General features: G+C 43.1%; 1 protein-coding gene and 1 long non-coding RNA gene across 14 annotated transcripts in view; one reads left to right on the top strand and one right to left on the bottom strand.

The window, feature by feature from the left end:
* The window catches only part of LOC310750345 (uncharacterized protein), a 140,163-nt gene that overhangs the window by 42,369 nt on the left and 79,720 nt on the right, over nt 1–18,074 (top strand). For 9 of the 13 annotated variants that reach the window (XM_083588242.1, XM_083588240.1, XM_083588245.1 and 6 more), the window contains 12 exons: nt 354–495; nt 1,078–1,201; nt 3,324–3,515; nt 4,744–4,881; nt 5,092–5,274; nt 6,157–6,351; nt 7,706–7,854; nt 9,505–9,673; nt 12,294–12,428; nt 15,017–15,169; nt 15,715–15,916; nt 17,672–17,812. In XM_083588242.1, coding sequence (XP_083444368.1) covers nt 354–495; nt 1,078–1,201; nt 3,324–3,515; nt 4,744–4,881; nt 5,092–5,274; nt 6,157–6,351; nt 7,706–7,854; nt 9,505–9,673; nt 12,294–12,428; nt 15,017–15,169; nt 15,715–15,916; nt 17,672–17,812 — 1,923 coding nt within the window. Of the gene's footprint in view, nt 1–353; nt 496–1,077; nt 1,202–3,323; nt 3,516–4,743; nt 4,882–5,091; nt 5,275–6,156; nt 6,352–6,835; nt 7,855–9,504; nt 9,674–12,293; nt 12,429–15,016; nt 15,170–15,714; nt 15,917–17,671; nt 17,813–18,074 lie in introns of those variants that run through there. The other 4 variants (XM_083588236.1, XM_083588243.1, XM_083588237.1 and 1 more) reach the window with 4 other exon arrangements.
* Nucleotides 10,138–15,288, bottom strand: LOC310750830. Its single transcript, XR_014542318.1, has 3 exons — nt 15,240–15,288; nt 14,607–14,825; nt 10,138–10,268 (listed from the first exon to the last, which is right to left on the bottom strand). It is a non-coding gene; the product is annotated as an uncharacterized lncRNA (long non-coding RNA).

Here is an 18,074-nt window from a genome sequence, read left to right on the forward strand (position 1 = left end):
GGGAAAGGTCTGGCTGGCTGGCTAGCTGGCTGGAACCCTGAACAGGAGCAGCCTATACTGTAACATTTTGTTGCAGGTCCCACTTGGACTGACTATCTTAGCAAACAAAGCTTGATTCATGAGCATGGTCTGAGAACACATGATGCAACAACCTTGCAAAGTAGGCCTGTGTCTGATCAGTGCCTAGATGAGAGATCACCAGGAACCCCATTGAGTTCCATGGGAGAAAAGCAGGCTAGAAATATCACTGATGACAATAATCTGTTTCTGCCAATGAACTAACTTTTTACTTCATTCAAGATAGCTTTCTTTTACATTTGCTTTGCCCTGTTCCCTCTTTCTCTTTGGGAAAGGTACTCAGACAAGCACTCAGTTCCCTTGCCCAGAAGGGACCTTCAGCACCAGGCTTGGGAATGGTAAGATGGATGACTGTGTCGCCTGCCCCAGAGGAGCTTACTGCCCAGAAGGAACTGCCAAACCAGTGCTCTGCCCACCGTAAGTAAAGGAAGAAGAACAAAGCCAATTACTTGCTACTCAGAGTAGACCCATTGGAATTAAAAGATCCAAGTTAGTTGTGTTCAAGAATTTCAGTGGGTCTGCTCTGAACATGACTACCATTGGATATGACCCATACTGGGAAACACTTTGATATTGTAACATGAATCACAATAGATTAATCATAATGCTAGATAAGCTACAATAATGAGTCAGTGACATAGGAGCTTCCTAGTGCTAAAACTGTCCATCTATGTCTTTTAAAAAATAAATAAATAAAAAGACACCTAGTTTTAATCAGTCACTTTATATTACAAACTTATTAAACCCAGAAGCATTTTCGTGCCCTATGCCCTCCTGTGAACCATTTTTAAAAGGACAGTAATTCCAGATCTGATTGTGGTGCTAAGAAATGAAATGAGGCAACCCCACTTGAGGGCAGTGGAAAAGGGAGAGCAGGAAGCCCAGACCACAAAGCAGAGGGTCCCTTTTCACCACCAGATGGCAGCACTGATGAATCTCCCCTTCCCCGGCTGATCTTAATGGTAACTGTCTTCTGTCTTCTCCTGCTTCCTTATGTAGGGGGACTTACCATTCAGAACAAGGAGCAAAATCAACTAGTGACTGCATACCCTGCCCTGGAGGGTATCACTGCCCTGAATTGGGCACCATAACTCCGTATGCATGTGGAGCTGGCCAATTTTCAGTAAGTAATGTCAGATTTCTTAGGCAGTGGGAATGACTTTATAGGGGTGGAGGAGAAATTTGGTTCAGTTCGAACCTACCTAAACGGCACTTCCCGAAACAATAGGCAAACTGAAACACAACCATCCTTCAAGAGTTGAAATTCTCTGAATTTTGCAATGCATTTTCTCTTGCTGAGGAATGGGTAGAAAAACGCATATGCTAGGGTAAAAGTTTGCATAAAAATGCATGTACTGGTAAAAATAAGATACACAAATGAATTATATTAAGGGAAATTGCTTTGCAAAATTACGTATATTAAATAAAATTGCATACAATAATATTAGGATAAATTTGCATTAAAATGATGATCAATTTTTACAGTTGACTAACTGCAGCCAGGCTATACCAGGTGGCCTTTGTTTAGATTGTTTCATGGTAACAGATGAAAAGCGACCATCTCTGGGTCCATTTTTGCAACTGGGGAGGCAATGGTCTTGAAGGCTGTGTTTTAGCAAGCAGTCCCACCCACAGCATAGAACTAGCTCTACAGTTCTAGTAACCCATCCATAATCATTAATGCAAATCATAGGAGGGTTGAGGTGTTTTTTTAAAGATACATTACAGTAGACATAGAAATTGCTGTGATTTTTAATAGGGTCTGGTCACCCAGCTGGCCACTTGCCATTTTGAAGAAATGTGTCATTTGGACTATTTTCTCCTCCTCGTTGTCAGGAAGGTTAAAACTCCAGAAAAGAAGGAAGCATATTTTACTATTCCTGGTTGGCTCCTGGGGAGGGTAGAAATTACAATTCAATTGAACGTTCATTTTGCCATCAAAGATTTAAAAAAAAGAGGAAAGAAAAGAAAAGAAAAGGAATGTTAAAGCCACAAAATTGGAGATGAGCAGCATGGGTCTTCTAACAAGCAAATGGCAAACGCTGTGGCTAAATTGTGATGAGAAACATTTCCATACTGATGGAGAACAAAAACAAAACACTTTCGCTCTCTGTTATATGCATGTATTGTTCCCATCCAGGCTACTTTTCTGCAGCTTCAGAATGTGGGCAATTTATCATTTTAGAAGAACCATTTTTGCGATCAGAGATATGGAATGAATGATGAGTTAGAGCCCTGTGATAGACAGGCATAGATTGTCTCACCTGTTTTGTCTTTTTACCTGGGCTGTAAGTTGAGTAAGTAAGACTCGCAGGGATTATTTCTAGGGCAAAAACAAGGCTAGACCTGCTTTAAAACAGAGAGGCAGGTCAACAAGCGATTGGAGGCAGGCTTAAGGGAGCATACTGCAGAGGCTATAGAGGAAGCAGAAATAACAGCCCTGAAATCCAAGCAAGGGAGATTCAGGAAGAAACATTGATCTGCTCATTTGCAACTTCTCCCTGCTTCGTTTTGCAGGAGCTGCTAGGAGACTTAACTTAGGGCAATGGTTCCAGTTGTCATTTGCACCGCATTCCATATCGGAATATCAGAAGAGCTCTGCTGAATCAGGTCAAAGGCCCATCTAGGGCAGCATCCAGATCTTACAGTGGTCAGCTAGATGACTATGGAAAGCCCACAAGCCTGACCTGAGTGCAAAAGCACTCAGCAAGGTAGGGTGGGGGACATGATTCCCCACCAATTCCGAACGGGTGCCCAAAGGCCAAAGGCCTTGTTTCTCACTGCAGGGAGCAGCCTTGCTGGTCTGCCACAGCCAAAACGATGAAGAGTTTTGTGGCACCTTAAAGAGTCACACATTTATTGTGGCATAAGTTTTTGTGGACCAAAGTCTGCTTCACTGAACACATCTGATGAAGTGGGCTCTCATCCTTGATCCTCCTGCTCATTCTGCTTAATAGGGCCTTGACATCAACCCTAAATTCCTGCCCTTATAGCACTTCTGGGTTTAACACCACAGAATGTGAATTTGATTGCTGGCACTGGCCCTATCTGATGCCATCCTTGGTGAGTGAACTGGGTCACATTTCAACAGACTATCCTATTGTCAAAGTACCTTTGTCTCTCCTTTGGATTCATTGTACATACCCAGGGAATCCTTCCAACAACCCTGAAAGGTAGGTCAACATTAGTCCAGCTCTGAGCTTAAAATGATGCTACAATGATAATCCCCTCCTCCTGTTGCGCAGGACCCTGGATCCACCTCTTGCTCACCCTGCCTCATTGGGCATTACTGTGCACACATCAACACCAGCAGGGAGGTTATGCTCCTTACGATGGTCTGCCCAGCAGGTCTGCTTTGCCCTGAAGGATTGACAGCTGCTCCAAATGCTAGTGGCCATGCCTGCCCAAGAGGTTACTATTGCCCATGGGGTGATGTTGTAAGTACTTTGTTTTGATCATCATTACTTACTGTTGCCCACTTTTCCTATGATCCTCTATGCTGGGATCCCATGGAATGAAATTACTACAGAGAGCTTAATGCCTACGGGTCTAGAGCAGGAGTTGCCAACCTGATGCCTGCATGTGTTAGGGCACCCAGGAAGGTTTCCACTTTTTAAAAATTCCGGTTTCTTTCTGAGTCATTCTGTGCAATCTCCCGTTCAAGGTATAGTTTGGCTCTTGAGGTGCTCTGTGTCTCCAGGTTCACTATGATAGAGAAATCAAGAAATTGCTATAACTGTTTCACTTTTTGGCCCAAGTGGATGAAATTTACAGGTATGGGAGCCCCTCCAGAGTGGATTAAGATTATCAGTTTGTAGACAAATAGATGGAAATAAAAATAAATTTGCTTTCCTCTATGATCTCTTGGAGATATATACGTATATGCAGTTTCACACTGACCCTAATTTCTGATGCATTGCAATAGGATTTGTAAGCCTTGTCTGAGAGCCTCAATAAGCCATAGGCCTCTGATATAAATTGTACAACAGAACACTGTCTAGAACACTGCCTGTAGGACTCTGAAGAGCTGTGGCGTCCTTTTTGTTAAATCAGAATAATGTAGGGTGTTTTTTTTAAAACAAGAACAACACTTAAATTCAACCTTCAACTATATATATATATATATATATATATATATATATATATATGTGTGTGTGTGTGTGTGCGCGCGCGCGCGCATATATATATGTATGTATATATACACACACACAATCCTCCACTGCTATGCTAAACAAACAAGCAGGCAATGTTTTGGACAGCCTCACTTCTTGCACAGCCCATGGAGAAATAAAGAGTGATATAAAAATGCACAGCTATTCTATACAAAAAGAAGAAGGAGAAGAAGGTACAGAAAAACAGCAACAAGGCACTCTATGGCTTCACAGGGACACTGATCCCTGTGGGGATGATTGACCTCATACGTCAACTTGGGAGGAGAAAAGACCTCCAAATAACCCTGATTTGCCGCATTATTCAGCCCAGGCACCTCTCATAATTATACACTTTTCTTACCTTTGCTATGTTAATAGGACAGCTGTTGTGGAAGAGGAAGCTGCACAATTAGAATTGAGCTTATTGAGCCTGAACACTCTAAAGTACTGAATCAAATGTGTTATGGCTGTTGTTTTCTTCAAGAATCAGCTTCATTCCTTTTGTTGCCTCCAGCACCCACCTGCCAGGCCGTGCCCTAATGGGACTTACAGTGGCCAGAGGGGACTGGGCAGAGCTGACCAGTGCTTAAAGTGCCCCAAGGGCAAGTACTGCTACAGGGGAGGACGAGAATCCCAAGGAATATACCAGCCCGTGAGTACTCATGCCCTGTCTTCTCATTAAGCATGCACCCTCCCAGTTCTCCTTGAATTCTTATGCAACACGCCCCCCTTCTATTTCCTGATTGTATAATTGCCTCACTAATTGTGTTGTCAGGCTGGATTCTCTCATCCTTACCATGAGAACTTCACCCAATTAACAGCCCACTTGTGTGTGACTCTCCGTATGCGTTTCCTTTCTTAGACTGGGACTTGTCCCCCTGGATACGCCTGTCCTCTAGGAACTGGGTTCCCCTTCTCTTTCCCATGCCTGCCAGGCTCCTACTGGGATAATTCCACTGTGGGGGGAGGAGATGTATGCAAACCGTGCCCAGCTGGATTCTACTGTGACTCTGTTGCTGTGACCCAACCCAAAGTGTGCCCATTGGTAAGTTGCTGGGGAAGAGTGGAATGGTGGTGGTGGTGGTGGGGGAATTACCTGCACCAGAATGTTGCACAGGGTTCCAGCTAGCCAGCCATGCCCTCTCCCCAGATACTCCATTCTATTCCCCACCACCACTCCAGTTCCTCTGTTTTCCCCCTTCTCGTCCAACAGTCAGCCAGCATCCCATGCCCCATTGCGTATGCTCTGTCCTCATGAAGTCATTCTGGAGATTTTTCCACGATTACAGGATTTTTCTTAACCTCCTCCTCCTCCTCCTCCTCCTCCTCCTCCTCCTCCTCCTCCCCCTCCTCTTCTTATGGGGTTGTCTCAGTCCTTCTGGTATCTCCCCTTATTTTTGGCTGCAGAAGGGATTGAGACTTGGAGAATGAGGTCACCATTAGTATAGAGGCTATGCAGCATCTTGGGACCAATGGCCATAAGATGGTGGCTTTGTTTTCTTTCTTTCTTTTTTTTAATAACTTTTTATTCAAAATTAAAACAAAACATATTATCCAGAAACATATTATCCTTATTTCCCCCCCCCCATTTTCCTCCCTCCCCTCCCTCTCCCCACAGAACCCATCCACCCCACCCCCAACTTCCCTCAGTTCCAGTCTTTGATTTCTCTAAAAATGCTGTTTTCTACAAGTTACACAGTTGTATAGATCCTCAAACTATTTAACTGATTATTATCAATAAAAAGTTTGTGAATGTTTATTCAAAACCAGCCAAGGAGTCCAGTCCGCTTTGTCTTCAAAGTATTGTCTTCAAATACTTTGTAAAGGGTTCCCATTCATCTTTAAAGTCACAGCTATCCTTGTCCTGTAGCTTGTATGTCAGTTTTGCCAGTTCTGCATAGTCCAAGATGGTGGCTTTGTTTTCTAGGGGTCTTTCTGTGTCAGTGGCCAATCCCAGCCTGAGCCTTGTCCGGCGGGCACCTATGGCAACAGGAAGGGGTTGGCAGGCCTGCAAGACTGCAGCCCATGTAGAGCAGGTTTTTACTGCAGTGCTCCTGGACAGACAGCCCCAAGCGGTCGGTGTGAGGCTGGTTTCTACTGCTGGAGTAGGGCGGTGTCACCAGTAAGTAAATCTCTTGCGTGAATCTTTCTGTCTTTTCAGAGGTAAGTCTCCCTCTTTGGCCTTTCCAAAGAATGCTGGTGGAATTCCTCATTCTAGGCCAATGATCAATTTATAGCAGAGATTTATAGCAGGCATTAGGCCTAGGGACATCCCTCTCCATCTGGCTCCCCAAGACACATCCCTCACCAGCTTTACTCTACATATCCTGGTGCCTTTTTTGGTCCTTGAACAGGTATATTTAATAGGTTGTATATAGCTGTGGGTTAAACCACAGAGCCTAGGGCTTGCCGATCAGAGTCGTCCGCGACTGGACCTAATGGTCAGGGGTCCCTTTACCTTTGTATAGGTATATAGTTTTAATTCTATCAGTGTTTAATTGTTTTTAATTATTGTTGTTTCTATGTTTTTAGTGGTTCATATTTTTATCTGTCAGCCACCTTGAATCCCATCAGGGGAAAAGGCAGAGTATAAAATAAAATAAAAATAACAACAACAACAATGACTCTGGCTTGCCCAGATGGAAATGGAGGGGTGTCAGTGGCTGCATTCACTTAACAATTTATTCGATTTCCCCAATGTTTCCCTAACTGTTAATTTCTGCATTATATTTAAGCTTTCACAAAATGCAAATCTGGAAATCCTAGTGAAATCTAGCATGAGTTTAGTGATCATTTCCATGTTAAAAGAAGAAGTCCTTTTGCAATTCCACGAACTCAGAAAATCACGGGAGTAGTGACAAAATTTGGGGTGGTTATATCAGCATACAGTTCTTTCCTGCTGTTTTCATGTGAGTGGGGAGTATTGTTATTATTTATTAAATTTGTATACTGTCCTATACCTGAGACCCCATAAGGTCTCAGGGCAGTTCACAACATACAATTACAATATAAAAAGCACAAAATACAGCCTTTGGCTCCACCAACTATTGCCCGGTGGCCCTTGGTTGGTTTGCCTGCAAAGGAATGCTGCCCTTGTAGAAACCAAGATTCCATAGTCCTGATTTCCAGTATGGGAAGGGGCTTTGCCCAGCCTTCCCACTCCATGTGGACTCAAAGCAAACTCTCAATTGTTGGACCCTGAATGCAGGACCAATTAATATTTCAAAACTGAAGATTAACCAGAGCTATCTGGTTGAACAGCCAAGCTGATCGCATTTAATTAAGCAGGAATTTCAGCTTTTGCACTTTGCTTTACAGTGTGCTTTTTATACTTTGTGAACTGCTTTGAAGTCTATTCTGTCATTACAAATTGATAATCAGAATATAAGTCTCAGGACAGAACCTTTGGGCTGTTCATTAGCTTCCCCAGTGATCCAGTCAAGAGCAATCTTGTTTCTTCCATTCCCCAAATCCAGCAGCCTACAGATGGAGTCACGGGGAATATCTGCCCACCTGGGGCATACTGCCTACCTGGATCATCCGTCACTACTCTCTGCCCTCCAGGAACCTACAGCAACACAAGTGGGTTGAAGCACCTGAATCAGTGTTTGGATTGTCCACCTGGGTGAGTTCTTCATCCTATAGGTGAATGTCGCTCAGCTGCACAATAATAGTACTGTGACCTGCAGTGACTAGAGACCCCTGGGCCAGGCTGAAGCCCAGGTGACATGCAGAACATAATGGCTTGTGGATATATACTACATACATACTTTAACAATCAAGCTGCCAGATCGACTGGCCCAGAGGGGATTAGAACTGTGTTCAGGTGAATCTCTGCCAATGCTAAAGATTCTCCTTCTTACCTGGACCTTTGGCACCTGAGAGAGATATTTTAGGACCGAAACTATTATCGTGACTGCATTTTGTTTTAACTTGGTGCATTTCTTGTGATGGTACTCACTGGGATTAGAGTACCATCACCTCTTTCTTTTTCCCTGTCCATGGTATCAATATATGAAAATGAACACCTCATTTTCTTTTTACCCCCCCAACCCCACTCTTTAAACTTTGTTGTAACTCCTCCTGGGACCTCATGGTGATTGACAGGTAGGAAATCTAATACAGAGCAATGGAACTAGCAAGAACAATGATGGAGTAGGAGAGCTCCATCATCAGGAGAGCTGCATCCACCATGGAGCTCCCAGCTATGCCTGCAAGAAGCTCTACAGGCATAGATCAACTGCTGGCCATATTACCATTGGCAGTCCATGTTAGGCCCCAAAATGGAGCACTCAGGGTGTGTGTGTGTGTGGAGATGGTCTTGGATATTCTGGATCCAAAATTCCTTCGTTCATCAGGAAGGGTCTAGGATCAGAGGGGGGGGGCATCCTTCAAACAATCACCAGCCAGAAGGCCCTGGAAAGTTCACAAACCAGGCCTTTTAAGTGATATACATTTCTTTTGGGTGTGTCCTAGTTCCCCAATACTCAATTACATTGCCTCCATTAAGTGGAAGGGAACAGGGGTCTCCTAACAACTCACAGCACCCTCAACAAACTTCAGCTCCCAGAGTTCTTTGGGAGAAGCCATGACTGTTTAAAGTGACATCATAGTATTTTAAATGTACAGTGTGAATGTGACCTTGCTGTTGACTATGCATCCTCCATAAATATGCTGGATCTTTTTAAAAAGGCATTTGAATTGTGTCTGTTCATCCTTCTTTACCATGGAAATCCATGGTCCTGAAGGCTGATACGTGCTAATACGGAATTCCAGTTAATCAATTTCTAAGATAAGCACAATTCTGGGCATGCGGATTTGCCATATCTATGGATTTACTTGCTTGCTCACTATGGGGGATTCCTAGATGACTCTTCAGCCCACATGGTTCCCAGGGCAGTTTGCAAAGGGTTTAAAAACAATAAAAATCAATGGAATAAAATGGAATAAAGTAACCACCTCTATAAAAACTGGCAATTAAGAGCAGCAGCTGAAACCAGTTCAAGTTCAGGACCGTAAAGCACTTTTAAAGGCCTGTGAGAATAAAAAGAAAAATCCTTCACCTGGTGCCAAAAGGATAACAAAAAAATTTCCAGGTGAATTTCCCTGGGGTGGGAGATCTATACACAGGATGGCAGCACCAAAAGGATCCCTACCTCATCACCAAGCCATGTCAGATCTTGAGAGCACCCAGGGAAGGATCTCAGCAGATTATCTCAGTGCTTGGTGAATGAGAGAGTTCCAATGTAGGCTACATTTTCTCCTCCAATACTAGGCTTTACTGTGATGGGACAAACCCTCAAGCTCCAACGGGGCCTTGCAAACCCGGCTACTTCTGCCCTGGTGCTGCTAAAACAGCCACTCAGATGATGGCAAAGGAAGGTCACTACACCCTGGAAGGGGCTATCCAGCCAGAGCCCTGTCCTCCTGGAAGTTTTCAGCCGGTAAGCAGAACCTGACCTACAGATACTGCAGCTGTTTTTGGATGAATGTGTTTAGGAAGTGTCTTGATCGCTTTATATTCAAGAGAACCCCCAAGCGATGCGCAAAACTGAAACGCCATACAATATAGTAATACTCAGATAAGAAATTATTAGAATAACTTTGTACTGTTCAACCAGTAATACGCACAGTCACACACCATCCATATTCCTCAATACAAAATTCCAGCCGGTCACTTTATAAAATAGGGTGAGGGAATTTTCACATGCCTTTTGGTGCAACTTTCCATGGGCTACATGCAAGTGGTGGGTAGGGCCAGAGACAACTGAGGGCAGAAAAATGGACATGACTCTTCCCTTTGGCACAGAAGGCAGGTGGACTAGATATTCTTCCCACTGTCATCTTGCATTTCCAAGTACAGAAAGTATTGCTCTGATGTGATCTTTCCTAATTTACTTAGTTCAATAGGGTTCTGGAAGCTTCTCTGTGTGAAAGAAGCAAGTAGAAGGTTCGTGAAGTTTGGGTTATTCCTTCAGAGAAGCTGAGTACAGCTGGTTTAAACTGGTTCTCTTATCTCTTCAGTCAAGGTCATGCCGACTATAAATAATAGACAACAAAGAAAATCCCCTGAGTTGATTCCGAAAATCAACGGAACACTCTGAACAACAACAAGCAACACATCGGTTAATAATATACTGACAATATTTTTATAACACTATACTGTTTCAAAATTCATAAACAGAAGACATATAATATGTATGTGGTCACAAATTAATAAGAATCAAATAAATGTTCCATGGACAGGAATGGTAGGAGTGGTAAGTCACTGCCAAAGATCACTGAAATGGAGGCAGATTGCCTTTCCACAGTCAATATCCTACAAACATGAGGTGATGGGTGCTCTGAACATCAGAGCAGGGTGCTAGGGTGCTCCGAGCACAGCAGCAGACAGAACAGTTCTTCCAGGATAATGAACTGTTTCAGTGATAATTCTTCATCAGCTGGTAATAATATAAAATGAAATAATAATAGGTCAGAAGGAGCCTGGGTTTCACTCACTTTCTCTTTCTATCTCTTTTCCGTCTGGTGTGGTGTTCTGTATGCTTAGTGTTAAAGTTTTAGACTTTTTAGAAGTTATTGTAAGTTTAAGTATAAGTCTGCTGCAACTGGGTTTCTTATGGACAGTGCCAATCCTGAATGTATTGATTTGTGACCATTATGCTCATTTGCCTTCAGTAGCTGTAAAGCTCTGCTGGATGAAATATAATTGCCTCTAGTCTATTTTGGGGGGGATCCTGCAATGTGTTTAAGCTGTCACTCTGCTAACTATACATTGGAATCTACGTTGGATCAATACTGAGTAGAATTTAAATGACACCCCATCCCTATTCTCCTTAACCCCTAGCATCAGTCAGATAGGGCTGAATCACTGCTGTGTCAAACAAAACAGATGAAGAGCCAGGATCCGAAAAACTCCAGATTTGTCTTTGCTGCTGCTTTGATTAATAGTTGGAGGCAAATTTTAATCAGCAGTACTGCAGATTTAGGGCATGCTTGTTTCTAAGGCAATTCCGCTGTGTTGCTTGAATAAAGAATTGAAAAACAGCATAGTAAGATTGCCCTAATGGCGGGTTGGTGAACTGCAGGCCCATGGGTCTTATCCAGCTCACCAAGGCTTTTCTGGTGGTCCACTACTTTCCAACCTAGTTTACAAGCTCTAACAGAGAGTGGTATATTTTGATTATGAAGTTGTAAATGTGCCCATGCTTCAGTGTCTCAAAAAAGGCACCTATATTAGGATGTTCTAATGTATTTATCATCAATTAATTGAGTGATTAATTGCTTAAAAGGCAGATGATTAATCTGTTTTAAAAAACTGTAATTGCTTGACAACACCCCTGTTTTTCCCCCTCGTGTGTAATCTGTTCATTCTTAGACACTTCACGCTCCTTAATGTCTCCCTGATTTTCCTAGTAACTCTGCAGTAGCTGCTGATGGGTTAGTTGGCTGTGAGCCAAATCAATCCACACGAGAGAAACACAAAAGAGGAGTTTAATCTCTTCCACCCCACTAGAGAATCGCTGAGCCTTGGAACAGAGTAGCAGGGGCACATGTTAGGTTTTCCTTCTCTCATTTCATCTATAGGGATGGGGGACAGATTCGTTCAGAACCTTCTTAACTTGCGCTTCTTGAAGAAATACACAAACTGGAAGGAAGCTTTTTGGCAAAAATTTGCACCTCTCTGAATTTTGCAATGCAGTTCTCTGGCAAAGTAACAACAACACACACCCGTGTAAAACAATGCAAACATCAGAGAAAGGTGCATGCAGAATTGAACATGTTTCTGAAAATAAAAAGGCATTATGTTGCTTGAGAAAAATATTCATGTACCTGTGTTGCAGCAGGCTGGACTAGGTGATCCTTGGGATCCATTTTAACTCTACAATTCTATGCAGAGTTTCTTAAAAGATAAAAATCACACACTGGTGTGGAAATGGAGCAAACTGATACTAAGATTGGAAACAGCGAGAAACAGGGAGGGTTCGAAACAGATAGATTTTTCCTTCCCTGTTTTCATCTGAAGCCTGACAGATTTTTTCCCTCCATCTCTCCTCTGTCTAGAGTCTAGCCCAGTCTTCTTGCAGGGAATGTCCTGCGGGGATGTTTTGCAATCACACTGGCCTGGTGAAGCCCTTGACTTGTCCCAAAGGATATTACTGCCTAGCTCGGAGTACGCTGCCTGTTCCTTGCCCAACGGTAAGACCTTCTAGAGTTGTGACAGATTTCTCAGTTTAGAAAAGCCACGGGGAATCCAGAAAACACATTCTATTATCTAAATGCAGAACTGGCACTGCTATAGGTGCCACATAAAACTCATTCCACATTTGTCAGAAATTGATCTTTTAGTGTGACCTCGCACTTCGGAACTCCCTAACTATTGACATCAAGCAGATGCCCTCACTTTACTCTTTTCAGTTTGGCTAAAAACATTTTGGTTTAGGAAAGCCTCTCCAGACATGTAGAATGTTGACATGTGTTTTAATCTGGTTTTTAGCTTATTGTTTTAATTTTAATTCTTTTTTGAATGCTTTAAATAGCTGTTTTTAATTATTTTTAATTATTACTTTACTTCTTCTGTAAACCGCTCTGAGGTGTATTGGTGTTGTTTATAGCCAAGCAGTACACACATTTTATAAAATAAATAAATAAAAGTAAAACAAACTAATTTCATCACTGATTCCAGAGCTACAGTGGATAATGAATATTCAAAATCCAAAGTTCAGTTCTGAATCTAAATGCACAGATGAAAATTTATGGCCAGAGCAAGCTCCAAAAGGGTCACAGGGAAAGAAGATGACTGCATGCATAGCCAGGGTTTTGCTCCCTGTTTACACCACAGCAGTTCCTACTGCTGAAGAGACAAGCTACTTTTGAAATTGGGGAGCTGCTTGCAGCAAAAAAACAAAACGAATCCAGCTACTCAGGCTTTTCTGTGCACATTTACTTCTTTTAAATCCTGGCCATTACTGGTGGATTAGTTTTAAAGCTGGCATGTTCAAAAATAGGAGCTTTTAGGACTCATATGTCAACAGATTCCTGGACCAAACATTTATTCTGCTTTCGTGAGATAAACCGAGGTGTTATGTTTTTGGCATCTGAACGATGTCACGCTGATCTGCATGATGTCACACCATGCCTATCCACATGTTAACATTTTTGTGCTCAAACAAATCCCATGGTAATTATTTTCTAGTGTAGGAGAGACTGCATGACCCCAGAAGAGTCTGAGTGACTTGTTGCTTCAAGGGAAACACATGGGAAAGCACCTGATCTATTTTGTTTAAAGTCAGATTTGCAGGAACAGGAAAATATATGTTTACCAGATTCTGGGCTGCTATTGTTTAAATCATAAATGGTAATTTTTTGGACAGTTCCTACTGAGATTGTCAACTTGTGTCTGGGCTGTGCCTATTCAGACTGTACTGAGTACTCACATACAGCAACGCTCTAGGCTAGACTATTCTCCCCGACTAGCTATCTGAGTGCAACAATATTGAATTCCTACAGCAAAATATTTCTGCTTCCACCTTCATCAGCTGCTGTTTCAAAGGTGGCCTTTTTACAGCTTTGAGGATGCAATGCTTCAAAGGCCTTCATTCACAGAAACAAAGGGCTTTTCCACACCTCCATTTTGCCCTGTTGTCATCACCCCCTCCCCCCAAAAAACTGGGAAACCTGTGGTTTAGCACTGACTTGGAACAAACAGCAACCGGGTTTTCGGCAGATGGCTGTTTGTTCCGATTTAGCACTAAAGAGCAGATTTCCCAGAAGAAAGCAATGGGGCAAAGGCAAAACCACTGGACTTGCACTTTCTAGACACATGCAAAGCGGAATTGAGAATGAGCGCTATGTGGTGCTGGTACTGTCCGTGAGGCCATAGTGTTTTGTTTTGTTTTTTAATTTCTTTTTATTAGTTTCAATTTACTATAGAACAAAAAAACAGAAGGGGGAAAAACAGAAAAAGAAAAAACATTACATAGCAAAAAACACCAACAAGTCAAATATACAATAACTAAACAATACAACAATAATTGACTTCCCTTGAGGCCATAGTGTTTATGTGTCCAGTGTGTACATGCAGAAACTGTCCTTACATAAACACTGGACACAAGAACACCTCATGGCTCCACCTGGAGAATAGTACCAGCATCGCTTAGCTTAGCATTCCATCCTCAGAGCACTGTAGCTTCCACCTTGAAAACAGCACCATCACTTTGCTGTAAGAATTTAAAATTTCTGTTTTGTTAATCACTGTAATAAATACATGGTTTTAGTGATCACCCTTACCAGGATCCAGAACAAACTTGCCTGAAGTGCTGTCTTATGCCAGATAGATAGATAGATAGATAGATAGATATGGAACTATTCACACACCTGCAGTTTGATGTACAGTCCAGACCTAGTCATACCATGTTGGCCAAAATTCTCAAGTCCCAAAGAACCAGAAGGCAGTAATTGCAGAAGATGTTGAAGCAGCCTAATGGTTTTCTCTTATCAGGATCCAAAGAACAATAAAGCCACATCTCCATACTCAAGAAACAAACCTGCAGTTTCAAACACCTTTGGCCTTCTTACATGGGAAGGGGAGGTCTCCTATTTTTTAAAAAAGACAAGTCAAATGTTCACAGGGTTGGGCTGCAGGTCAGATTTTGGTGAACCTTTGATATAGTTTTAAGTCAGGGAGACAGAAAATCAGGTAGAGCATGTGCCTTGACCTTCCCTTCTCTTTTGACATACATTGTTCTTTTGTTTTGTTGGCTTTCCCCCCTGCCTGTTTTATTCAGGGTACCTACTCAAACATCTTGGGTGGCACCGGAATGAGCACCTGCAAGCCGTGTCCAGCAGGCATGTACTGCAGCAAATCTGGCTTGGCAGTGCCTGAAGGACCCTGCCAGCCAGGATATTACTGTCTCCAAGGATCCAGTAGTGCCTCCCCGGTAAGTGTGGAACTGGTGTCCTGGCTGGGTTCCCATCTCCCACTTTTCTATCAAGATTGCAATCTGATACCTGTGCCTCTGCCCAGACCCAAGGGATGAGAGATGCAGGTAGATCAATGCAACTGCAGGGTGAGAGAGATGCCGAAGCTGTAATCGGAAGTTGCACAGGTGCAAATATCAGAAGATAGTTCAACAGATCCATATTATTCAGAACTACTTGTGGGATGTAATGTAACATACAAAACAGAGGCTGAAGGCAGTTAAAGAAAACATGGTTCTTTATTAAGGTCTGGAATTCATTGGTGACTTCATAAAGGCCTCTGAGCCAATGAGAATTCAGCGAGCCCTTTGACAGTCAGTTGTTTCTAGGGAAGGCTTAAATAGAAGTCCAGGTGCTTTGATTGCAGTTCTCTGTCTTTTCCAGTAGTGGCTTTGACTCCAGAGTTGGGCTGTCCCCAATTTAAGGCATGGCTGGTCCTTCTTAATGAATCTTGAGAAATGCATGTTCTACATTACATTACAGCTGCACTTTTCTCTTTTCCAAGGCTGGCCTCCCCTTTGGTGGCCCTTGTCCTGCAGGGCATTACTGTCCAGCTGGCACAAAGCAATTCAGGGAAATGCCCTGCCCGGTGGGGACATGGAATGAGCAGAAAGGAGGCCGGGATGCCAGCTGGTGCCTGCCTTGCCCACCAGGGTTTTTCTGCAGCAGTCCAGGCCGTGTTTCCCCAACAGGTCCATGTGCTCCAGGTGAGAGAAGGCAAGGGTGGTTTCGTGAGAGGCACTTTGCTGACAACTTAAAAGGGGCATCTCATAATAATGGCCCACCCCTGAGTGAAAGGCAAACACTGTTGCTTATGTGTGTGCACAATATGCATCCATTTTCAATATCTGCCAGTATGTAAATGGAGAGCTGGTGCTAACCAACCCTTTTCATCTATCCTACCTCACAGGCTTGTTGAGAAGATAAGGTGTGCAATTGCAGAGCCACAAATAGATATTCCACCTAATATAGATTGGCCCAGACCTTCGTTCAACCATTTCCTTTTGTTGTTGTTTCCTTGCTTGTTTTCCATTGTATATTGTCATTTCTATTCCTAATTGTACTTGTTAGTTTCTTGTTTCACATGAAAGGTGACCCAAAGCCACTTACAAAGTAGTAAAGTCATATCACAGAACTTAACGTGTTAATTTCTGCATATTGTATGCAACAGCCTATACTCTGTTTCCTTCCATGTTTGTAGCAAGTAGTGCCCACAGAAATATATATGACACTGGACTATAAGTAGTTGTGGTGAGCATGTGTGTGTGAACTGGCCCTCAGGGCTAAACCTCAATTTACTGGACTCCTTCATAGGTAACACTAAAACAGCAGAGTTATGACCCTTTTTCAGCCCAAGGGCCACATTTCCTTTGAAGCAACTGTCTGGGGGCCACATGAAAGTAGCAGTTGGGGCAACCCTCACCTTTCTACCATAGATGACATTCTATTCCTGCAAGCACCATACTCTAGCCTGGCATGCAAGAGACATTAATCACAGTTCAATGACACATTCAAAGTACTCAAAGAGGTGTATGACCCAGGAAGACATGTGATCTGAGGAGAGTCCTGGGGTCCAGGAAGAGAGATCTGGGGCAAAGGCTACATTTGGCCCCTGGGCCTGAGGTTTCCTACCCCTGTGCTAAGCAACATCATCGCTTTACAGTTCATGGTTAATATGGAGTGAGACAAAACCCAAACCCAGATTTGCATGTAATGCTAAGCTGAACTATGGCTTGTCTGTAGTTCGTAGCTGTCAACTTTCAGATTTGAAAATAAGGGATCAGCAGCCTCAAAAATAAGGGATCAGCAGCCACACCTGTCCCGGGGGCAGTCTACGGGATATCTAACAATCCGGGATAGCAGCGGGAAGCAATGGGAAACGGTGCTGGAATAAAGGAATTTCCTGCAAAAAAAAAGGGAAGGTTGACAGCTATGCTGTAGTTAGTGCCGCAGCATGACCAAGGGAGGAATGAAGCAACTGCAATTTCCCCTATGGGTACTGTGCACCTGCTCATACTTGCTAAGCCATAGTTTGATTTGGAATTATGTACAAACTGGGCCAACGTGTGTTTGCTGCAGCAGCACATAGTTAAAGTATGGAACTCACCCCCACAGGAATCAATGATGGCCACCAACCTACTGTATATTGGCATTAAAAGAGGATTGGATAAATTATTAGAGAAGGCTATTGATGGCTACTAGCCATGAATGCTACTGTAGGCAATAATGCTTCTGAATTCCAGTTGCTGGAGGCCACAGGAGGGGAGAGAGCTCTTGTGATAGGGTACTGTTTGTCAGTTCCCTCAGGCATCTGGTTAGCCACTGAGAGAACAGGAATTTGGACTAGATGGACCATAGGCCTGATCAAACAGGGCTCTTCATATGTTCTTATGCAGATTCTCTTTTGTTTCTTCCTGCCACAACTAGCAGTTTAATATAACCTACTTCCCCTCTGCTTCCAGGTTTCTATTGCAGGGGTGGGACTCGAACTTCTAGGCCAGCAGACAGGGCAACTGGAGACCTGTGCCCCGAAAACCACTTCTGCCCTGCAGGCTCCTCAATGCCATCTCCATGCCGAGATGGGGAATACAGCCCAATAACAGGTCAGGACTGCATGTTTGGCAAGGTGTCTCTCTCTGTGTGTCCATCAGACATGACTTGTAGGAGTTGTCAGTGGTAACACTGAGCTGAATTTTCACCTGCATTTGTTCTCCTACAAAAGGGTGGGGGGAAATTCTGCTCATGGGAGGAGGGAGAAGAAATAATAGAATGTTTTTTGGGATACTGTATGTATGCAAAAAGGATTTTGCTCATCTTACTCAAAGGAAATGGTGAGATTCATTTTCTAACTTTTAAACTTTAGGT

The sequence above is a fragment of the Podarcis filfolensis genome, assembly GCF_964270895.1.
Source record: "Podarcis filfolensis genome assembly, chromosome: 15".
Classification (NCBI taxonomy): Eukaryota; Metazoa; Chordata; class Lepidosauria; order Squamata; family Lacertidae; genus Podarcis; species Podarcis filfolensis.